Source organism: Triturus cristatus, chromosome 4_1, assembly GCF_964204655.1.
Source record: "Triturus cristatus chromosome 4_1, aTriCri1.1, whole genome shotgun sequence".
In the NCBI taxonomy this organism is placed as follows: Eukaryota; Metazoa; Chordata; class Amphibia; order Caudata; family Salamandridae; genus Triturus; species Triturus cristatus.
The window spans coordinates 1277264875-1277290130 of NC_140585.1; the positions used below are offsets into that span (position 1 = coordinate 1277264875).

The window sequence follows — 25256 nt, forward strand, 5'->3', positions numbered from 1 at the left end:
GTAGGTCCATCATGGAAAATTATTGCAACTGTTACAAAAGTTTTTCCTGAAATTGAAAATTGCTGTCCTGTAAACTTCTTTATTAAAGTATCTAATTTTGAACCATCAGCTTTACAGCGTTGCATCATTAAAATTACATACTGTCCGTATTCCTTTAAAATTAACGTTGAAAACATGTCAGATTGACACTCACTGCATTCCATGCTATGATTAGCATCTTTAACTAATTTAGCAAAAGTGACTGTTTTACTTTCTGGCAATGTTAAATAAATAAACCTTTCAGAATCAACATTAGAGCCACATATATTATAACAGTTTTCACAACTATGTTCCCATTTATAAGAGAGACCAAATAAATTTTCAATGGGAACCCCTTCTTCTTCCAGTACCTGAAGAAAAAACATCAAGAATTCCTGTGCGTCTTGCTGTACATTTTGAGAAAACTGTGTTCGTCCTGAACATACATCTAAAAGTTTTCTAATTTCAGTAGCACTTTCTATTTGAGTTTTATCATTACTCAGCTTTTGAAAAAGGAGACTCAACTCAGAACAGAATCTTTTTCCCTGATTTACTATTATCTGCTCTTGCACACTTTCCAGATAAAATGCAACATTCAGCACTACATTAGCGTAGCAGTTGACACCAGAGCTATTTTCAAAATGACATCCTACAACCTGTTCTTCATTTTCCTTTTTCTTTTTGCTTGCAATTACATCACTCCTCTTTTTTTTCCTCCTCTCTACATCTTCATTACAGATATTCTCATTTCTCCTTTTACGAGAAACTACACGTTTCTCCAACACAGGATACTGACCTAAATGAGGAGCATAGCTTCTTCTTAATCTATTATACTCCTTTACACAATTTGTATCAGCACTAACTTTTGAGTCATCAAAGTCTATCATGAATAAACCTGATAATGTTTTCACTCGTGACAAAGCAACATGTGCCATACCTTCTTTGAACACAGTTGAACCAATGTTCACAAATGCACAATCTACAGTCAATCCTTGAGACTTGTGAATAGTTACAGCATATGCTAGAGAAAACGGAAACAGCTTCCTACGTACATATAAGTCTTTCACAAGCATGAAACGAACTGAACAACGACAAATATCTTTAACTTCTTCTATCTGATCAAATTTTATTTTTAAACATTCAATTCCATCTTTTTTCTGATAATTAATAAAACCCACAACTCTTCCCATAGCTCCATTAACTAAACCTTTTTCAACATCCAAATTTCTCCTTAAAAATACTCTACAGTTCATGCAAACATATAGATTTTTTTCTAATCCAGCTGTTTTGGAAATGTTCTTCTCTAGTGAATCCAATTTATTTTTCAGTGTGCCTGTTAATGTGATAGTAATTCTTCCATCCTCAATTTTGTCCACTGCTTCCAATTTCCTGATATCTTCCTTTTCCAATTTCAAAAGCTCCTCATTGAATATTGAGCATTCACGTAGAGTTGGCATTAAGCAGATGACACTTTTCTTTTCTGCAATGTTCTTGTATATCTTCTCTGCAACTATTTCTTCCTTTGGAAATAAATTATGTAGCAACCGACTCTGTAATGCTTTTGTGCCAGCTTCAGTGAGTAGTCCAATTCTGATATCTTTCAGAATACTTCCATATTCTTCATCGTTTGCTTGCCTCATATTAGTAGTAAGTTCCTTGTACTCAAAGAAGGACCAAATATTTGCATTACCGATGCTTCCCAATGACTTCTTTGTGTCTTCATGTGTCACAGTATTAAACACTGGTTGTCCTTTAACTGGAGTAAGCTGTAGAAGATCCCCAAAAACTATGACATGTTTTCCACCAAATAACACGTCATAGTCTGTCCTTAGAATTTGCTGCATTCTTAAATGCACAAAGGCAAGCATTAAGTTTGATACCATGCTCACCTCATCAATAATGAGAACTTGCATCTTCTTCAATACTCTTGAAACTTCCAAGCATGCTTCTCCAGTTAGCTTGTTGTATTGTATTTTGTTCTCATGCTCCACTGGTAACATTAGCAAACAATGTAAGGTGATTATTTTTATGTTATATGCTGCTAACCCAGTTGGAGCAGTAACCACACAAGACAAAGTAGAATCCGTTTTTTGCTGTAGGTAGCTTCTGATGACTTTTATTAAGAAACTTTTTCCAGTTCCAGCTTGTCCACTTACATACATCCTGATTGGATGAAATGATGTGCATGAGCACTCTTTTTTTTCATGTAGAAATCCGTGATCAATTTTGTTTCTGATCTCCTCATAAATTTGTTGCTGCTCTTCGTTCAGTTGTCTTTCCAAATTTTGTAAGTCTATAAATTCTTCTTGAGCTTGATTCATAGCCGTTTCCACTTCATTCATGGCTATTGATGCTTCATTTTCAACGATTGGTTGTCCTAGGGGATCTTGACTGAGTGTTCCTGAACTTTGGCTGTCCTGAGAACTGTCTCTAGCTACTTCTGCTGCAATTGTAGTTTCCTGTTCAATTTCTTCATTTAACATTTGCAGATAAGTTGAGAATGTACTGCATTGTATGCTGTCTTTGCAAGCATTAAAAGAATCTTCATAGCTTTGAAATTCTCCCAGTAGTTCATCCTCTGTACGCCATGGTTTAAACAGCTGTAAAAGAGCCAAGTAGTAAAATTCCTTTTTGTCAGTACTGTCGCAACTCAGCTTCCTGTGATTTATCAAACTTCCTTTTGTTTGCTTCACCAAACATCCTTTCTCACCAATGACTTTATATTTTCCATTGTTGATGTCTTCTGCGGCTTTCCGTGAATAAATGTAGTTCTGCAGCACTTCATACAGACACATGTTCTCCAGATGATGACTTCTCTTTGGGTAATATGTGTCCAACATGTTTGATTTCAAAATATCTGTACTTTCTGGGTCATTCTCGGCCAAATATTCAATTTCTCCAACAGATTTCAGTACCCGATTTCTCATTGCTGCAAGGCCTAAACTTGCCCAAATTATTCTTCTTGATTTCGAGTAGAGACTTGCAGAAGATAACCTATCTGAACATTCGTAGGATCCAATTTCTCGATGCGATAACATCTTTAAACTGAAACTGTACAGCTTCTTACTGACAGTCTTCTCGTGAGAAATCTCTTCCCACATTTCCTTCAATTCTGTTTTTTCTGATTTCGTAATGTAAGACGTTACATATCGAGCAACAGCAATGGAATTGTCAGCTACATACTGTATATCCATGTTAGCATTCCACATGGATAAAATGACTGGGTTGTAGTCATTTATATTTTTTGATTCTTCTTTTCTTTTAAGGTTGTAGGTATTCTTAGGTGATTTTCTTGTGATAGTATGTCTCACAGATGACATAAAACTGTTTACTCTTCCATTTGAAAGAACAGGTCTAGGAAATCCAAATCGACATTTAGTGTAGTATTTATCTTTGCTCTTGTATTTCCGTCGACAGTATTTTCCACACCGATGACTTTGGAAACGTAAAACTTGCTCCTTTAACTTTTTCTCTTCTGTGCTTTTTGGTATAGCACATGTTGCATATTCTTCAATGTAAGATAACACTGCTTCATCAGCATCTGTTCCAAACTTTGGGGCATCCTTGATCCACAACAGCATATGAATATGAGGAGCACCTCTTGCCTGGTACTCTTTTCTCCAAAAGAAATCCACTACTTCTCCTAGAGGTGGATTTTTTTTATTGCAGATGAAGGACATCATAGCCTCAAATCTATGATTGAAATATCTGCAAACATTAACCGGATCCAATGAGCACAGTTCTCCTGCTGTCTTGTATTCGATGTTTTTAATGTTTGAATTTGCCTCTCGCAGAAAATCCAGTAAATCATCCCAAGCGTACTCAGCACAGCTTAGGGTAACGAACCATGTTGGTGTTCCTAAATTCCGTAACATGCATTTTAATTCACCATGGCGTCGGTACCAATATTCATTTGTCCCACGCTGACAAGCCATCAGATTGATCAGTTGTGTTTCCAAATGATCATCTCGGTGCTGCACTTTCTCCATAAAATCCTTAGCAGACACATTTTGTAAATGTACTCCACTTTTTAAAATGTGATTTACTGCATAAGACAGTGCAGACAAGTCGCTTTCAAATAAAAGATGGAACAAATAAGGAATACTTTGTCGAAATCTGGGATCTTCAGCATATAGTCTTGTAGTCCGATACTCAGAAGCTGGAATCTGTTCTGGACGTTCATCGTATCGTCCTCCTTTTCCTTTAGGAAACAGCTGGGGAAAACATCGAGCTTCCAAGCTCTCCTCCCATACACTCACGGGAGTTCCTTTTGCTTTCTTCATCTGAAACAGATCAATATTGTCTCCCATAACTTCTTTTGAATGAAGAGGATGTATGCTAAAATGTTCATAAATTTCTTCTTCCTTTGACTTGTCCACTTTTTCAATTTGTCCAGTTGGTGTTTCTGTGTCTTCTTGTAAATCTTCTTCTATATAAATTGATTCATACCATTTGTTATTCCTTTTCAAATACAAATTTGCTCTTTGTACTTTCCGTACATCTACCAGCTCCTGCCAAATCTTCTTATTCTTTGTAGGTACACCATTAACCAGAATAATTAATGGTTCAGTTTCCAAAGTATCCGCATCAATAGTTTCCATATTTTTTTTCAAATCCAAGGGCAAATACACCACTCTACCTTTTAAACCTCTCAGTAAATCTGAAGGAGGTAATTTACCAGTTTTGGGCTCCATACGTACTATGGTCTGGAACGGATGAACACATTGAATGAGTATAGACTCATATGTATTTAATTCAGAAAGTTCAGCAGGAATAGCATCCAATTGTAAATTATTATGTACAGCTCTGGTCGGCATTCTATTTTCCTCTAACTTGTTGTAACAGTATTTACAAATACGCTGATCTTCACCCAATTCAAAACAATTTTCAAGAAATATATATGTGGCAAAATCCTTCCACTTATAATTATCTTCATTTTCACTCTTTCTGTAGAGATCAACATTCCTAGTTTGTTTTCTATAATGAGTTCTGCGGCAACAAATACAAGTAATATTTGGTCTTTCATTAGAGATTATTGCAAATTTTGTTATGTGATCATTAAATGTCTTACTTACAGAGGGTTCTACATTCTCTTCCACTTCTTCCTCATTTACTGTGTCCTTTTCTGCACTGTTTTGTTCAGGACCAAAGGAACAAAACTGAATTTCATCAACAACCTTCTCTACATCTGATACCGATCCACGGAACAGAGCCCTATTCAATTCATCTAACTTTATTGCTGGACTTTTAGCAAAATACAACCGTCTCACAAACTTTCTCATTTCAGTATGATGAACAGCCAGCATTCTAAAATGATGGAAAACACTATTACACACTTTTCTAGATAGACAAGCCAGAGAATGACCCTGCAAACCAGTATTCTCTCTCACTCTGCATGGATCTAGACTTTGAAGCACCTTAATCTTCTGTTTTACACTTTTTTTTACTATATTCTCTTAGAAACTCACGAAATTTATCAATAGATTCCTGACGGACAGTGCAAATACTACTACAATTCCAAGTGTACACTGGGGCTTTAGGACGTCTCCCCATAGCCTCATCCGCCATCACTTGTACCTCATCTCTTGGAACCATTATCTCCTTCTCCATTATGCAACCATTTTTCACTTCGTAAGCACGACCTCTGGTGTCAACTGCATGCAGCAAACTATTACTTTGAAAATAGCTCTCTTCATTAAAAAAAGGTTCACTACTTGAACTATGCATCCATTTTCCTAAAAACACTTTACAAAAGTTTGTTCTGTTCACTACTCTTTTCCTTTTGCTTTGTGATTTCAGTACATTAACCATTTTATCTAATGTACGCATCCTATTCAAAATTAAAATGAATAGTTTCCTTTTTAATTCTAATGCCTTTGCTGCAATGGCTTCAATTTCTTTTTTTCTCTTGTAAAATTTAGCCTTTTGCTTATATTTCTTCACATCCTTTATCAAATTGGACATAACTCTTCTCTGAAACATTTTTCTACGTATCTCTTTAAACGCTGTTTTTCTGTTTAAGTTAATCTTTTTAGTTGCAGAAGGTATATTTGCATTAACTAAATTCTCAATTTTTTCCTGTCCTTTTCTATTGAAAACATTATTTCCAGTACAGACATTTTGTACATTTTTCCTTTTTTTGAATATGTTCTTTAAAAAATCTTTTGTCTGCTTACCAGAAGATTTTTTCTTTTTCCCAACATGAGCATCTCCAACTAACTTAGGTCCTCCAGTTGTCTTCAAATATAGGTTTTTTTTGTGGTCTTTCTTTACATTGGATTTTGTAGGCATCTTAAATTTTGTTCACTGCTCTTCAGCAATACCTGAAAAAAACTAAAAAAAAAATCCTTTATTTTATTTAAATATATTACTACATTTTTTATGTTCTTTAGAAATCTTAAAATACTATAAACCCCTTTCCTATAAATGAAAATCACAATAACACCTTCACAAATTAAATATCTAAAAATAATTCCTGTGTGCACACAAAGTCATGCTTTGAAATTAGACAGAAAACGAAATTTCTTTGCCAATTGCAAAGCATACTTTCTACTACTTTTTAGGCAAGTGAAAAGTACTTTTACAGACTGACACATTATGAATCCACTTTTCAGATTCTGATAAAAGCACGTGTCCAAACAGCTTTTTCAGACCAGCACCATGTGTAACCTGGGTGACTGACTACACTCCAGCAAGGGCAACCAGCCTTAGTGATGCTGAATGTATTTGCATTACTGACTGAAACCTCAAACCCCACTCGCTTGTGAATACTGTGCATGATTCCATAGGGTAAGCAGCTGGGTGTGTGCTAAGAGTGTGCTTCTGCACAAAAAAATGGCTCCCCCTTTCCATCTAATGCAACTGTGAAATCACCAGAGCAATACGCAATAAATCTCTGCCTGTAATTCCTCTTTGCACACAGAGTCATGTTTTCATATTAGTCACAAAACGAAATTTCTTTGCCAATTTGAAAGCACACTTACTACTCTTTTTTTTGGCAAGTGATAAACACTTTTACAGACTGACACATTTTAAACCAACTTTTCAGATTCTTAAAAAAGCACATGTACAAACTGCTTTTTCAGACCAGCACCATGTGTAATCTGGGTGACTGACTACACTCCAGCAAGGGCAACCAGCCTTAGTGATGCTGAATGTATTTGCATTACTGACTGAAACCTCAAACCCCACTCGCTTGTGAATACTGTGCATGATTCCACAGGGTAAGCAGCTGGGTGTGTGCTAAGAGTCTGCTTCTGCACCAAAAAATGGCTCCCCCTTTCCATCTAATGCAACTGTGAAATCACCAGAGCAATACGCAATAAATCTCTGCCTGCAATTCCTCTTTGCACACAGAGTCATGTTTTCATATTAGTCACAAAACGAAATTTCTTTGCCAATTTGAAAGCACACTTACTACTCTTTTTTTTGGCAAGTGATAAACACTTTTACAGACTGACACATTTTGAATCCACTTTTTAGATTCTTAAAAAAGCACATGTCCAAACTGCTTTTTCAGACCAGCACCATGTGTAACCTGGGTGACTGACTACACTCCAGCAAGGGCAACCAGCCTTAGTGATGCTGAATGTATTTGCATTACTGACTGAAACCTCAAACCCCACTCGCTTGTGAATACTGTGCATGATTCCACAGGGTAAGCAGCTGGGTGTGTGCTAAGAGTCTGCTTCTGCACCAAAAAATGGCTCCCCCTTTCCATCTAATGCAACTGTGAAATCACCAGAGCAATATGCAATAAATCTCTGCCTGTAATTCCTCTTTGCACACAGAGTCATGTTTTCATATTAGTCACAAAACGAAATTTCTTTGCCAATTTGAAAGCACACTTACTACTCTTTTTTTTGGCAAGTGATAAACACTTTTACAGACTGACACATTATGAATCCACTTTTCAGATTCTTAAAAAAGCACATGTCCAAACTGCTTTTTCAGACCAGCACCATGTGTAACCTGGGTGACTGACTACACTCCAGCAAGGGCAACCAGCCTTAGTGATGCTGAATGTATTTGCATTACTGACTGAAACCTCAAACCCCACTCGCTTGTGAATACTGTGCATGATTCCACAGGGTAAGCAGCTGGGTGTGTGCTAAGAGTCTGCTTCTGCACCAAAAAATGGCTCCCCCTTTCCATCTAATGCAACTGTGAAATCACCAGAGCAATACGCAATAAATCTCTGCCTGTAATTCCTCTTTGCACACAGAGTCATGTTTTCATATTAGTCACAAAACGAAATTTCTTTGCCAATTTGAAAGCACACTTACTACTCTTTTTTTTGGCAAGTGATAAACACTTTTACAGACTGACACATTTTGAATCCACTTTTTAGATTCTTAAAAAAGCACATATCCAAACTGCTTTTTCAGACCAGCACCATGTGTAACCTGGGTGACTGCCTACACTCCAGCAAGGGCAACCAGCCTTACTGATGCTGTATGTATTTGCATTACTGAGTGCAACCTCAAACCCTTAAAGTATTCCTTATTTTTACCAGTACACCTTAATTTATCGTGAAAACATAGTCCATATTATTTTACATGTTCCTCACATTTAAATTTCTCCCAAAACAGAAAATGATAAACACAACTTCAACAAAAGGAATTCCATTTCTATTATTCATTTCTTAATTTACCATATACATCCCCTCTCAAACTCTAAACTCACCTTTAAAATTAGTTAGCTGTGAAAGAAATGTGGCACTCAAACAGCAGATTATCAGAGCCAGGATCTCTGTTCTTTACACCTCTCTCCTCTCAGCAGAACCAGATAATGGCAAACTTTCCCTCTCTTTTTCCACACATATACATGTTAATTTCAAATCTCAGTGCTTCCCCCTTTTTTTCAAATGTAATCACGCATTTCTATTGGTTGAAAACCAACCCTTTTCCAAAAGTACCCTTCCCCCAACTTGACTTCTGCCTAGTACCCTTCCCTCAACTTGACTTCTGCCTGCTACCATAGCAACAGCTCATGGAACACTGCTGTGTGGAGTTAGGTCAGAAGTTCACCAAACAATGTTTCAATTCCACAGAGCAAGAGTGCTTGACTTTTCAAACCTAACAGCAAATCCATAGTACTGTTCTTTGGTAACACATTTTTCTGTACCAATACAAAACATGCTTCTATTAATTTACACATACAGCCTAGTTTTTATTCTAGAATGGTATGAAACAGCCAATCAGTTCTTTTTTTTATAAAAAAAATATGTATGCCTCCATTTCCAAACTGTCTTTCATTTCTTTTTACCATTCTACTGAATTACACCTCCTGAGTGCATCCAGTTCTCCTTTGAAGATGTTCACAGTGTGGATTGTAGGGCACAGCTATGTCTTCTGGAGTGAAAAGTATGCAGAGAAAACAGATATGGTGAGAGACCTTGCTTTGCCAAATGTAGACATTAAATGGATTGGTCAGAGAGGGTTAAAGTGGCACCAATTGATGCCATTGGTGAAATCCTTCATGCAAATCCAACACCCTGACCTCATAATAGTGCACTGTGGTGGCAATGATCTAGGCACTTTGACTGGGGTAGGTCTGGAAATGCTTATGAAGGACACCTTTGCACAACTGTTTTCACTTTTCCCTAAAACTGCCTTTGTGTTTTCTAACATATGCCAAAGGCAAAAATGGAACTGGTCCAATCATTTCTGTCCGCAGATTGACAAAGCAAGAAAGCACGTCAACAAATCTGTTTCTGCTTTCCTCCGTGACTATGGTATGGGTTCCATTTACCACAACAACTTGCGTTACGACATGCAAGACATTTATAGAGGAGATGGTGTGCACTTCAATGATGAAGGGAACAGAGTCTTCCTCTTGAACCTTAGACTCTGCATCGGTACTTACTTGTAGGTACCACTAAAAAATCACTTCATAAACACAACGGCTCTTTTTAGAGCCCCCTAATATCTAAACTCTTAAATCTGCATTTCATTTCTTTTATTTTATTTTTTTTCTACCGTACGCGTACGTTGAGCTTACCGTACGCGTACCCCGCGATTTTTTTTAAAATCAATAAATGTTTTCTTTGTACTTTTCTGTCTTTCTTTGACCCCCTTACAAATGTTAGGGGGTCTGTAACTCTCTCCCTTGCCCCCTTTTCAAGATATCACTCTTTTTTTTCTGAGTGAAACACACGAAATGGCGGCCGCCGCTTCCTGGTTTCGACCGATTCGAATGTTTACTAAGATCTAACAGCCAATCAGAATCGCGCTCGCGCACGCCACCGTACGCGTACGGTAAGCGCACCGTAAGCGCACCGTAAGCTGGCTCAGATATATATATTGATTTAAAGGCTATTTTCTCAGAATCTACTGAACAGATTTACACCAAACCTACAAAAGGCACTTCCTTGACCTGAGGACTACCTCTCTGCCAAATTTCAAGTAATTCTGTTCAGCCGTTCGGGCTGTAGCTGTGTCTAAAGGTCCTATGGAAAAATGCATGGGAAAAACGCGTTTTGGGACCCCCCTTTTATCTCAGCCCCCGCTTGACGAATCCCCCCGAGACTTTCAGGGTAGGAGCGGAGCGTGTGCCCCACCTATTTTGAAAAATTCGCGAGGATTCGTCAACCGGCGCCAAAGTTATTCAAAATAGAATGTTGCGGATTTCCTATGGAAACGTGGTCCTAACTATAACTACCTACTGGCAACCGCCAGTAGGTTATATATATATATATATATATATATATATATATATATATATCAACGCTCCAGAGGTTACCACACAGTAGGAAAGCACTCGGACAACAGGTAGGTTCACCTCTTAAACCTTTAATCTTTGGTACAGGCGGGTTCAGCAAGCAAGTAAAATAAAGCAGTTCCAACGCGTCGCCTTACGCGTTTCGAAAATCTCTTCATCAGAGGCTTTGGCGTGGATAGCGTGCAGTTGCGGACACTCCCCCATTGTTATGCTCGCATCCACATATGATGCATTATGGGAAAGACAGTCCTCTTATTTCACCGTAAATCGTTGCACTTGTATTTTCTGCTGTCCTTAAAGGCTCTGCATGAGCCCCTCACCTGCCGGTCCGTCTTAATCCTCAGCCCGCTGTCCCACAACAGGACAGGTATATCCAAGTCCCAAGTGGCCCCCAGTTATTGTGGGGTGGTGCCTTCCCAGCGGCTGGGCTGCCGCTTATAGATCAACGCTCCAGAGGTTACCACACAGTAGGGAAGCACTCGGACAACAGGTAGGTTCACCTCTTAAACCTTTAATCTTTGGTACAGGCGGGTTCAGCAAGCAAGTAAAATAAAGCAGTTCCAACGCGTCGCCTTACGCGTTTCGAAAATCTCTTCATCAGAGGCTTTGGCGTGGATAGCGTGCAGTTGCGGACACTCCCCCATTGTTATGCTCGCATCCACATATGATGCATTATGGGAAAGACTGTCCTCTTATTTCACCGTAAATCGTTGCACTTGTATTTTCTGCTGTCCTTAAAGGCTCTGCATGAGCCCCTCACCTGCCGGTCCGTCTTAATCCTCAGCCCGCTGTCCCACAACAGGACAGGTATATCCAAGTCCCAAGTGGCCCCCAGTTATTGTGGGGTGGTGCCTTCCCAGCGGCTGGGCTGCCGCTTATAGATCAACGCTCCAGAGGTTACCACACAGTAGGGAAGCACTCGGACAACAGGTAGGTTCACCTCTTAAACCTTTAATCTTTGGTACAGGCGGGTTCAGCAAGCAAGTAAAATAAAGCAGTTCCAACGCGTCGCCTTACGCGTTTCGAAAATCTCTTCATCAGAGGCTTTGGCGTGGATAGCGTGCAGTTGCGGACACTCCCCCATTGTTATGCTCGCATCCACATATGATGCATTATGGGAAAGACAGTCCTCTAATTTCACCGTAAATCGTTGCACTTGTATTTTCTGCTGTCCTTAAAGGCTCTGCATGAGCCCCTCACCTGCCGGTCCGTCTTAATCCTCAGCCCGCTGTCCCACAACAGGACAGGTATATCCAAGTCCCAAGTGGCCCCCAGTTATTGTGGGGTGGTGCCTTCCCAGCGGCTGGGCTGCCGCTTATAGATCAACGCTCCAGAGGTTACCACACAGTAGGGAAGCACTCGGACAACAGGTAGGTTCACCTCTTAAACCTTTAATCTTTGGTACAGGCGGGTTCAGCAAGCAAGTAAAATAAAGCAGTTCCAACGCGTCGCCTTACGCGTTTCGAAAATCTCTTCATCAGAGGCTTTGGCGTGGATAGCGTGCAGTTGCGGACACTCCCCCATTGTTATGCTCGCATCCACATATGATGCATTATGGGAAAGACAGTCCTCTTATTTCACCGTAAATCGTTGCACTTGTATTTTCTGCTGTCCTTAAAGGCTCTGCATGAGCCCCTCACCTGCCGGTCCGTCTTAATCCTCAGCCCGCTGTCCCACAACAGGACAGGTATATCCAAGTCCCAAGTGGCCCCCAGTTATTGTGGGGTGGTGCCTTCCCAGCGGCTGGGCTGCCGCTTATAGATCAACGCTCCAGAGGTTACCACACAGTAGGGAAGCACTCGGACAACAGGTAGGTTCACCTCTTAAACCTTTAATCTTTGGTACAGGCGGGTTCAGCAAGCAAGTAAAATAAAGCAGTTCCAACGCGTCGCCTTACGCGTTTCGAAAATCTCTTCATCAGAGGCTTTGGCGTGGATAGCGTGCAGTTGCGGACACTCCCCCATTGTTATGCTCGCATCCACATATGATGCATTATGGGAAAGACAGTCCTCTTATTTCACCGTAAATCGTTGCACTTGTATTTTCTGCTGTCCTTAAAGGCTCTGCATGAGCCCCTCACCTGCCGGTCCGTCTTAATCCTCAGCCCGCTGTCCCACAACAGGACAGGTATATCCAAGTCCCAAGTGGCCCCCAGTTATTGTGGGGTGGTGCCTTCCCAGCGGCTGGGCTGCCGCTTATAGATCAACGCTCCAGAGGTTACCACACAGTAGGGAAGCACTCGGACAACAGGTAGGTTCACCTCTTAAACCTTTAATCTTTGGTACAGGCGGGTTCAGCAAGCAAGTAAAATAAAGCAGTTCCAACGCGTCGCCTTACGCGTTTCGAAAATCTCTTCATCAGAGGCTTTGGCGTGGATAGCGTGCAGTTGCGGACACTCCCCCATTGTTATGCTCGCATCCACATATGATGCATTATGGGAAAGACAGTCCTCTTATTTCACCGTAAATCGTTGCACTTGTATTTTCTGCTGTCCTTAAAGGCTCTGCATGAGCCCCTCACCTGCCGGTCCGTCTTAATCCTCAGCCCGCTGTCCCACAACAGGACAGGTATATCCAAGTCCCAAGTGGCCCCCAGTTATTGTGGGGTGGTGCCTTCCCAGCGGCTGGGCTGCCGCTTATAGATCAACGCTCCAGAGGTTACCACACAGTAGGGAAGCACTCGGACAACAGGTAGGTTCACCTCTTAAACCTTTAATCTTTGGTACAGGCGGGTTCAGCAAGCAAGTAAAATAAAGCAGTTCCAACGCGTCGCCTTACGCGTTTCGAAAATCTCTTCATCAGAGGCTGGGAAGGCACCACCCCACAATAACTGGGGGCCACTTGGGACTTGGATATTACGGTGAAATAAGAGGACTGTCTTTCCCATAATGCATCATATGTGGATGCGAGCATAACAATGGGGGAGTGTCCGCAACTGCACGCTATCCACGCCAAAGCCTCTGATGAAGAGATTTTCGAAACGCGTAAGGCGACGCGTTGGAACTGCTTTATTTTACTTGCTTGCTGAACCCGCCTGTACCAAAGATTAAAGGTTTAAGAGGTGAACCTACCTGTTGTCCGAGTGCTTCCCTACTGTGTGGTAACCTCTGGAGCGTTGATATATATATATATATATATATGTATAAGTGGAGGTAAATCCTTTTTATTTTGCAGATTCAAATGTGCAAGTGCATAGTAGTTTGCAAGCAAGTGCCCAGTCTATATAGGAAGAAATAACTATTTGTATATTTTGTTTCACTCTAAAGCCAATGCTTACAGGGATGTTATAGTGAGGTTCAGACTTTGCACACACAAAACCATAAAGATTCAGCAGTTATAGTTATCTCAAGTAACTATAGCTCAGCCCTAAAGTTACTATTTATCAGGCTCCCACCATGCACAGGTTTCTCATCAATAATTTCAATGCAAATGCTGTGATATTATCAGTAATGTCCTAGAAGATGTCACGAGTAATGTAATATGTGGGGTAATTAGCAGTGCATAGCGTGGGCTCGAGTTATAGTTACCTTAGAGCAATAGTTGCAGCCAAAAGCTGGCCCTCACATATATATCCCCCGGTCCGTCACTCGCTGCAGACCCGGAACCCCCATTCGAGTATCGTCCTCGCAACGAAGATTGTGCAGACTGAGCCGATCTCCATTCAGATCCGCCATCATGGGCTGCCTCTAATTCCTTCCGGTATGAAGTTTCACTTCCACGCGGATAATTATTGCCGGTTTTGCCGCACCAGGAAGAGTCCATACTGACCTTGTTCCAATACCAGAACAACCACCGCTCGTTCCTTTACGACTGTGCCCCCCGCACAGGCTCATCCAGGAGCGCTTGGAGCATCAACCCTCCAGGCTCACTTTCCCAGGCATTCCATTACCTTGTTAGTCCTGAAGAGATCCCACCATCAAATTGGGGATCGAAACGTCGTCGACCTACATCTCTAATCTCTTGATGTTACACTGGAATTTTCTATTCAGAGTATGAGATGTTTCTCAATTGTGACTTTAAATAATCTTTATTTCAGATACACCAAAAGTCACTTTTTAAGTCACTTGCCTGCGGTTAGGAAATCGGCTGATTTCCTTTACTACTCACGGGCTGCTCACTTATTTCACCACGTGCATACTTGTTCTTAGCAACTGTATTAAATCTTTAATTTATTTTCTGAATAAAACATTAAATCCAATTTTTGATTGGAAAATTGTGATATTTAAAATTGTATCTATTTTTGAATGGGACCTTGTTTCTTCTAAATAACCGTGTACCCTTGGTCCCGTCTGATCAATAGGGTTTCCTTGTTTATATTTTTTCACATATATACAACACACACATAAAACACACATGTTCAAATAGATACAAAAGTTGCACACTGTTACACAATCAGATGTACATAAAACACACATTCAAATAAGACAAGAAAGGTGAACACTGTTACACACTGTTCACAAGCACAACAATACAGAAACAGGCACAAACATCCACCAACATCCACGTACAGAGCACAAACAATTCAATACAAATATTGCAATCTAGGGGGGCGCTAGAGGGCGCACTGCGGTATGGCTGGCTGAGAAAGGCAGCTCCGCCGGGCGGAAGACAATTCGCGGACTTTCGCCCCCACAAACCACCCCTATGATAGCGAAAATGGCAGATATGGATGTGGGAAGCCTCGGTGCCTAAGGAACTGAGATTGCGGGGCTGCCCCGGCGACGCAGCAAGGTATTTCCAGCGAAAAAGTGGAAGGAACCGATGAGCCGATACAAGATGGCCGCGCCCGCAGCCGGGGACTGCCGCCGCCTCTGCCGCCGCCTTTGAAAGACTGACGCCCGGCCCGCGGCTGCCTGGATCCGTCATGGTGTACACAGCGGACCGCCGCCAACGAAGCGCTGGTGGGAATAGAAGGTGAGCCCTGAAGCGCATAAAAAGTACGGACAAATAGCGTGTGAGCTGGCGACCACAAAATGGCGGCGGAGCTTACTTGCGGGCCTGAGACAGAGTAAGGACGAGAGCCGCATGACCATCGCTCTATCGAGCCCAACGGAAGCACGACGGATGGCAAATGGGGGGTATGACACGTACAATGCCCGGGAACGCGCACACCAGCGCGGTTATGCGGCGGATTTAGCGGCGGAGGAGGGACAGCAGCGACAACGACGAGGCTGGAGGGCAGCTGCTGGCTGGTGAGGGGTGTGCGGCCTGACCCCCCTGGAGCGATACCCCATAGCGCCGCAAAGCTGGTTATTGTCGCGCCGACCTCGGGCTGGGGTGTTTCACCGCTGGTCAATGCACCTCCGTTTGCCGCAATGGTCGAGACACATTGGCGGCGGTGGCCGAAGTTAGCGAGGTTGGAAGAGGTGGCGCACCTATAGACAGCCGCGAGATAGGTATTGGGTGTGCTGGCTGCCCCGCCCGCCTACCTGCCGTGCCCCAGTCGTGAGGATAGCCAAGTACCACGCTGACCCACAGACCCGCAACACCAGGACACTGGAGACCACCATGGGTAAAACGGATAAGCACCAATCCAAGCTGCAGTTCGGGACCCGCACACAAGGCAAAAACAGCGCGACCACCCATGAAAATGAGGGGGATTGTGACACGTCTGAAGGCTCGGGAATGGAGGCTGTACTGAAGGCGATCCAGCAGAGCCTTCAAGAAATGAACAGCAAACTGGACAGCGTGGTGCTGAGGGTCGACACCATGGCGGCAAAGCTGGAGAAGCATGATGGGCGGCTGACGGAGGCGGAGCACAGGATCTCCAAAGCGGAAGACGACTCCATGGCTATGTTGAAAATGTGCAGTGGTCACGATAAGGCGCTTGAGACCCTACGAGCGAAGGTGGAGGACCAGGAAGCTAGATCCAGGAGGAACAACATACGCATTTCTGGCCTCCCAGAGTCCACAAACACTGGGAAGATGGAGACCTATGTGGAGACATTACTAAAAGAACTCTTCGGGGCCGATAAATTCTCGCCTGTCTTCCTTGTTGAGCGGGCCCATAGGTCACTGGCACCGACGCCTAAACCGGGCGCTCCCCCGCGCATGATAATAGTGAGGATGCTGAATTACAGGGATAGGGACACAGCACTCAGGATGGCCAGGGAAATGGGCAAAATCACGCATCAAGGAAATAACCTGGAATTTTACCCAGACCACACTGTGGCGGTACAGATGGCCCGCAAAGAATTTACCCCCGTGAAGAAAAAATTGCGAGACTTGGGACTAGAGTATGCGATGCTGTACCCAGCAAAACTGAAAATCATGTCAGCGGGTAAGCCGATAATACTCCCAACAGTGCAGGCGGCGCAGGAGTATATCAAGAAGCTGGGAAGAAGGATGGAATCGCAGGGAAGGGCCGACCGAACCAGCGACGTTGAATGACTACTGGACACGCTAGACCACGTGCGATGACGAATGTAAGATCTACTCTACACCCGGAACTAGGTGTACTCTGACTGTCGAGCTCCACAGGGCAGGCTGCGATTGATATGGCGCTGGAGGTCCAGTGCGAAGTCGGGAGGCCCGGCTCTCCCACTGAGTGTGGGAGTAAGAACTGATGACATACTCCCTGCCTGGAACAGTTGATCGCTTGGGCCGGAGGAGTTCCCTATCGCAGTGAGTACAGTAAGCGCATTGGGAATGTGGAGAGTGGTGGTCATAGACTTACGGGTAAGATGGGGACCACGGCGCACACGCACAAGTGGACTGCTGGCGCAATGGCGCGAGACACTGGTGGCGCTGGTCTCTTGGGCAGTGGCGGCCCACCGATAACAAGAAGACACAACCCGGAGGTAAAGCGAACTTGCAGGGGTGCGCCGGGATGTTGGACAATTAAGATATGGCGTACCTATGCATAGACGGCCGGGCCGGAGGTCATGATTGCGAAAGTATATGGGGTGGGGGAGGGGGTAGAAGGTTACATGTAAGTGAATCAATACTCACGCCTCAAACTTCTGCCCACATCCACTAAGTGGATGGCGATGTGTGAACCTGGCGACACCCCCCGGAGGGTGCGCCCCACTTCGAAGTTAGTTACACTACAGTTCAAGTTACAGTTATTCTTGGGATGGCTTTGGCAAAGTTCGGGGGCTAAAGTGGGTGGGGGAGGGAGGGGGATTTGGACTCCAACCGACTACAACCTCTGTGTCTGAGAGGCATGGCGAACTCCTGGGCAAGGTACTATCACATGTATAATGATTGCACTCAATGTATGCCGCTGTCACATTCACTTACCATGGGGTATACACCAGTGCACTCACATTCTGGAACCCTGACTGAACAGCTAGCGTTGATCATTCATCACCAGATACAAACGCATGTCACGTAGGGACTCGCTGAAATTAATCACTTGGAACGTAAGAGGGCTGGGCAACCCTAAGAAAATTAGGCAACTGTTTGCTTACTTTGACAGGCTGCGAATTAACATTGTTTTCTTGCAGGAGACTCATTTGGGTCAAAACGGTGCTTCCACACTGGGGGGTAGGTGGGCTGAATCGGTCACTCACTCTAACTACTCCTCTTATTCCAGGGGAGTGAGCATACTGATTAGGAAAGGTACGGGCTTTGACATTACCGACATTCATAGGGACACGGCGGGGAGGTGCGTGGCGATAGCTGGCAAGATTCGAAGGCAACAGATCCTATTAGTAAACACATATGGCCCCAATGTGGATGATCCGGGGTTTTTTAGAAAGGTATGGGGAACCATCGCGAACATGCAGGCGCCTCATGTTATTTGGGGAGGGGATTTCAATGTCACGTTACAGGATGCGCTAGATAGAGCGGCACACACTGCGGAACAGCATGGGAACGCCAGAACAATGCTACGGGATGCAATGGAAGACCTAAACATGGTAGATCTGTGGAGGGCGCGTAACTCAGGAGTAACGACAGCGACACACGTAAACGCGGCTAATAATAGTTGGTCCAGGATAGACTACTGGCTGGGCACGCAGAATGTACTCGCATGGGTGCTCGACGTTGTTCACTTACCCCGCACACTGTCGGACCACAACCCGGTGCTCTTGGAGGTTGAGGTCCCGCACTATGACCCACCGCCGTTCGCCTGGCGTTTTAACGCAGCGGCGCTAAGTGACCCTGTCTACGTTCATACCATACAGGAGGCGATAGGAGACTACTTTGACCTTAACGGCCCAACAACGGAAGACCCGGGTTTGTTATGGGAGGCCTTTAAGGCTACAATCAGAGGAGTCTGCCTCAGTACAACCTCGGGCATCCTCAGAGTGCTGAGACGACAACTGCACACACGCGAACAGGCCATTCGCACACTGGAACAGTCATATACCCAGACAGGAGACACCAAAATCTTGGGGGAAATCCAGGTACTGCTGACAGAACATGCTAAACTTGCTACTGAAGAGCTGCAATACGTGTCCAAGCGAGCTACAGCGAGAAGATATGGGGAAGGAGGTAGGCCTGGCAGGGAACTAGCCTCAAAGATATGCGCAGGCAAAACACCACAAAATATCACGTCCATAACCACTGACACCGGGGAGGTGATCTCAGACACCAAGGGTATACTGCAGGAATTCATGAGCACATACGGCACACTATACAAGGCACACCCCTCACCGTCACAGGCTGAGTTACTAAAATACATGGAAGACATAGAACTGGCATGGCTGGCTGACGGACATAGGAAGTACTTGGAACGCCCGGTTACTGTCGAAGAAGTCGCAGACACCATTAGGCGCCTACCTAACAATAAAGCACCAGGGCCGGATGGCTTTGTAGCAGAATTCTATAAGGCATACACTGACCTACTTGCCCCGCATTTGGTGAACCTGTACGGGGCGGCACATGAAGCCCAAACACTACCGGCATCAATGAGGGAAGCCTTGCTCATTGCATTGCTGAAACCGGGCAAAGAAATAGATAAGTGCGACTCATACCGTCCTCTGTCACTGTTAAATGTAGACACGAAAATCATAGCTAGTCTACTGGCAGACAGGCTTAAACCGCTTATGCCGCTATTAATCAGACCTGACCAATCGGGTTTTATCCCGGACAGGGCCACCACACATAACACGCGCACGCTGTTCGCATTAGCACACTATTTGGATCCGGAGACGAAGGCTGTGGCGGTGCTCCTTGACGCCGCTAAAGCGTTCGACACGATTGGTTGGCCCTTTATCCACGCAGTACTGGTCCGTATGGGCTTCCCGTGGATCTTTCAAAGATGGATAGCTATGCTGTACACAAACTTGACAGCACGCATCAGAGTAAACAGATACATTTCGGACCCCATACAAATTTGCAGAGGCACTCGGCAGGGGTGCCCGCTCTCGCCGATGCTTTTCGCTTTAGTGCTGGAGCCCCTAGCCTGCAAAATCCGGCAGCATTATCATCACTCGGCGATTCAAATGCCCTCTCGACCCATCCACATCTCACTCTACGCGGATGACATGGTGTTATATGTTAAACACCCTGATCAGCACCTGAATCCGCTTCTGAGAGAATATATAAAGTTTGGTCACCAGGCAGGTTTGCAGATAAACTGGGCTAAGTCCCTTGTATTGGCGCTAACAGACAGCACAAAACCGACCACATTAGATTATCCCCTAGAGTGGCATGAGGAACCCACCAAATATCTGGGCATATGGTTCCATAGAGACCCAGAATTGGTAATCAGGACGAACTACGGGCGGGTGATTGCAACACTGGAAGACAAAATTAAAAAATGGAACAGGCTTCCGCTGTCCTTGGCGGACAGGGCAGCGATTGTGAAAATGGTACTGCTGCCGAAATTCCTCTATTTGTTTAACAATATCCCTATAAAACCTCCCGCTGCTGTCTTCCGCAACATCAAGGCGCTAGTCCTTAGTTTGCTATGGGCAGGCAAACAGGCGAGGATGGAATTACGCACAATGACACTGCCATACGCGAGGGGGGGGTTCAAGGTCCCAGACTTCTACCTATACTACCTATGCGCTCAGGCGCAGTACGCGCACTTCTGGTACCACGAAGTGCCCTTCCTGACACACGTGGCCGTGGAGGCAGGGAACGCCGATCCGGTCCCTTTACCCAGTATGCTCACACATAAGCGCACCAGGCTACACGATCGCGATATTAACCCAGTTAACACGACCGCAGAAGCATGGAGACTCCTGGGCAGGGAAGCAGGCTGCCTACCGCTATATGCACCCACGCTCCCGCTAGCGCATCACCCAGCCCTCTCGGTAACACAAGAAAAGGTTGGCATGGATCTGTTCCGGCGGGCCGGAATAGACACGTTGGGGGACCTGTACACAAATGGCGAATTCCAGACACTTGATAAGCTGCGATACATCAGCAATCCAACCCCACTGTTCAGTTTTAACTTCTATAGACTGCAGAGGGCACTACGGGAACACTACCCGTCACATCCAGAGGAACCACCTACCCTGGAACCTCTACAACTACTCCTGACTACACCAAGGGCATCACACCTGGTCTCCAAACTATATGCGAGTATACAAGGGGCGGTAGGGACCAACACACACAAGGCCAGGGACAGATGGAGCGCGGGACTAACAGAACCCCTGACGGATGTGGAGTGGGAGTCCGCTTGCATGCTCACGGGCATGCTAACTCCCAACGGGAACCTGAAAATTATACATTACAAGTATTTGCATCAAGTGTACCACACACCTAAGAGGCTCTACAAACATGGCTTACGAGATGATTCAAAATGTTGTAGGTGCGGTCAGGAGGATGCAGATTTCATGCATCTAGCATGGCACTGTCGTAGAGTGGCGGGATATTGGGAACGGGTCGTAGAGGTTTTGAGTGAGATGTTGGGGGTTGCAGTGAAGTGCGAGGCGAAGGTCTGTCTGCTGGGTATTACTCCACATCTGAAAGCTTTGAGGCGTAGATTCTGTGCTGTGGCGCTGCTGCTGGCTAAAAAAAGGGTGTCGCTTCACTGGCAGAGTAAAAGAGCGCCAGAAGTAAAACGCTGGCTTGAAGACATGGTGTACTGTCGAGATACGCTAGTAACATATGAAGAGGAATTGCCGGGCGGCTCTAAGCCCAAAGACTATTGGGGGTACTTGCGAGCCTATTTGCTTGAACATGACAAGTCAGACACAGACACGGAAATTGTGTGAGCTGAAAAACTACAAATGTCAATACGGGGTGCTCAGTTATGCAGTGCCGACGCTTGGGAGGGAGGATGCCGTGACGCAGAGGGGAGGTTGCAGGGGGAGACCTATAAGTTGGGGAAGGTAATGTTAAGATAAGTTACAGTTAAAAACGAAAATGCGCGTACAATACACCAAAAACTGTTAAAATGTAAGACTATAGATGTACCAGACAGCGAGCGGAGCACTGACACACACCTGCATGATGTAGGTTACCACGCCGCCGGTCCGCTGGATGTCGGCTGATGGGCTGTGTACAACTAGCATTGTAGCGCAAAACTGTAATTGCATGTAGCCGGCCCGAGGTGGATGTAGGCAAGTGCAGTATAAATGATTCTCGACATGTTGGATGTGTGTTAACAAAGTGCAATAAAACTCTTACAATAAAAAAATAAAAAAAAAAAAAAATATTGCAATCTAGCACCCATACAAAAAAGCACATCAGTTCAAACAAGCACAAAAGGTAAAAAGCACACACTAGTACACAAGCAAGCATGGCAGAAAACAGACACAATCACACTCACCAACATGCATGGACGCAAACACAATACAATCACAGACAGGTACATGCACCCACAAACTCACACAGACTTAAACACACAAATTTAGTTTAGTAAATATGCATCACACAACTACAGGTTGGCCGTAGACTTCCAGTTGAAAGGGGCTAGGAAAAGTTTCCAGAGAAAGAAAAAGTCACCAGATGGTGAGCATCAGACACCATATCACATTACAATTAAATCAAGCAATGGCAAAGCCAATAGGTCTTGCCTGTGAGAGCTATTAGCTTTGTTAATGTTTCTTTGTCATGTTGTACAGCAGTGCAGCTGCTGTGCATGCATGACAACGTTTTTCAAAAAGTGCGTTATGATACAACCAGCACTGGCTGCATCGTAGTGTTTTTGAAAAATATTAGTCATGCTGTACAGTGGCCAGCCTGCCGTACAACATGACTATGAAACATTGACAAAGCCAATAGCTCTCTCATATGTGATACCTATTGCATTTGTGGACACTTGTCGGTGTTTCACATAATTAGCGATGATACCCTGTATTATTATAGGATTAGTCAATGAAACATGAGAAATCATGAACAACCAAAAAAGGACAGAGCATATAGGAAAACATCACAGTTTGCCTACAAATAACCCTTCCAGTGTTGTGTTATGGTGTTGTACGACTCATGCCTAATTTCTATGTTCACTGACCCTATTCTGTTCATTAAAAGGCTGCCTTTTTCTTTGGTATCTGCCTATCCTCCTTCCATTGACGACATGTGAACCAAGAACATTAAAACAATTAAAACTCTAATTACCTCTAAAAGGTTGAGAGCACTGGGTTCCATCTGCACCAGCCTTCCATAAAGCGTCACCCACTGGCTAATCAAACGCAGGATTTTCTGCCTTTTGTTGAAGGAGTACACAGCCTTCTCCTGTTCAGTGCCTTCTGATGGCTCCGCGTAGAAAGTAAGAAATTGTTAAGAATGTTTTCTCATAGTATAAATGACGGCATGCCATTCAAAAGACCAAGTTGGAACAGTGTCATCCTAAAGATATTGAGGGACCCTGGCAACAAATGTTTAAGGGCACTGGTTTGGAACAAATGCGAATTTTATGACGATTTTTTCTAATTTAGACCTTTTGTTGCCTAACAATATTGAATTATATGATGGGTAACGTACAAAAATACGCCGATGTCAGCTGGAGGCAAATTTCCTTTTCACAGGGGGGCCATCGGAAGGTGGACGGCCTGGCTTTCCCCATGCCTTAAAACGTCTCTGAGTCTGAGAACTTTAGTTGGGCCTATAGGGGGGTGTTGGCTTACATATAGTGGAAAAATATATAAGCTTCAAGTCTTTAAGAAAATACTGGCTTCGATGTCCTCTGCTGCATTCATCCTGCTCTGCTTCTTTCTACCTATATTTTTAGATTTCTACACTGTCGTTTTTAATGACTACAAAAATTTAGTAATGGGCAAAATATCGAATTTCGCTGGAGAAGTGGGAAGATGAAAACGTTGCCACTTCATGCAGATTTGAAGTTTCACAACTTTGCACAGTTTACATTTCTGAATGTAAAACCTACCTTTTGTGGCTAGTTGTTAACCCCTTTACTTTTTTAAAGGTCAAGATGTTGGCGAAGTATCACTTCCGTCTATAGCAATCTTGCACAAAGATTCTTGCTGGCTTACAGGTCATGCAATCCTCGGGCAGAACATTGTACTGCTTGATTATCTCATTCTTTTCCGGAATTAAAACATTAAGGCTTGTTGACGATGGGAAATTATGGATTAACCTTGGTCCTGTTCCAATAGACCAGCCAAGCAAGAACTGCCAGGCCTTCGCCCCCTGAGCAGAACACACGCAATCCCAGACTATTTCAGCCTATTTGGGCACTGGCATTAAGGTGCAAATTTAGTCCTATGGTCCAGCGAGCATGGTCCCACAATTGGGCCTATGCATCACATTGGGGAAATCAAAAAAGTGTCTGGTGGAATACTTGAATTAATCTCAGCTGCTGCTAATTAATTGAGCTGCATTCCTGTCCATGCTCACTTGGGTTACTTCTGCTCCCAGGGAACCTGGCCTGGCCTGGCAGTTCAGACTAGACTGTTCCTATCGGGGCAGAACCAAGACCGATTTGCATGTAGATGATTCATTTCTGAGATGGCATGGTTTGCAAAAGAACAATGGCCTGGACTGTGCACAGAGTACCTACTAGTTACTGAGATTAATTCAAGCAATCCACCTATCACCTTTTGTTTTTATCATTGTCTTTTAAACATTTTCACAAAAGTTAGTCTAGTGAGCTATTACCTCTATATTTACAGAGTGAATATTCTGCTTCAGCACATACCTGAATTTTGAACTGCCTGCAGTACATCTCTTTATGATGGTTCAGGATCTTGCTGTGCCCACTGTTACTCTGCAATGTCTGTCTCTCTCCATTGTGCTTCTCGGGAGGGCAGGGAAAGACCCATGGCCTTCCCCGAGTGGCGGGGTGTGCAAGCCACTACACATGTGTGGCCGCCACCAGTCCATATCCGCCTAACATTTCTTTTGACATCAAATTGTTCCCATTATGTTTGATCAATCGAGAGCACACTTCACAGCTAAATGAGGACTGCCTTGCTCCTCCAGAGCTCTGCTGCATCACTCAGATTATCAAGGCCTCTAATATAATGTTGGCCCTGTGTATAGGCTTTAGTCCAGGGTTTGCTCCCGGCCTCCTCCAAAACGCTTCTAAAACGTCCAGCTCTGCCCTCCCAGGGCCACCATCTTACCCGAACACCCCTGTTTAGGCCATCATGTTCCTAGCCTCACCACTTGCCATGACAACCTCGAGTCTGTATATGTGCTGCAATGTTGAAA

At 44.0% G+C, this 25256-nt stretch overlaps 1 protein-coding gene and 1 long non-coding RNA gene across 2 annotated transcripts in view; one reads left to right on the forward strand and one right to left on the reverse strand.

The window, feature by feature from the left end:
- Window positions 1-25256, reverse strand: part of RAPGEF3 (Rap guanine nucleotide exchange factor 3) — an 870850-nt gene that overhangs the window by 333453 nt on the left and 512141 nt on the right. The window contains exon 14 of the mRNA XM_085654789.1: window positions 23202-23352. Within this exon, the coding sequence (XP_085510915.1) occupies window positions 23202-23352 (151 nt within the window). The remainder of the gene's footprint in view (window positions 1-23201; window positions 23353-25256) is intronic.
- Window positions 1-25256, forward strand: part of LOC146856579 (uncharacterized) — a 221423-nt gene that overhangs the window by 51461 nt on the left and 144706 nt on the right. The window lies entirely within an intron of this gene.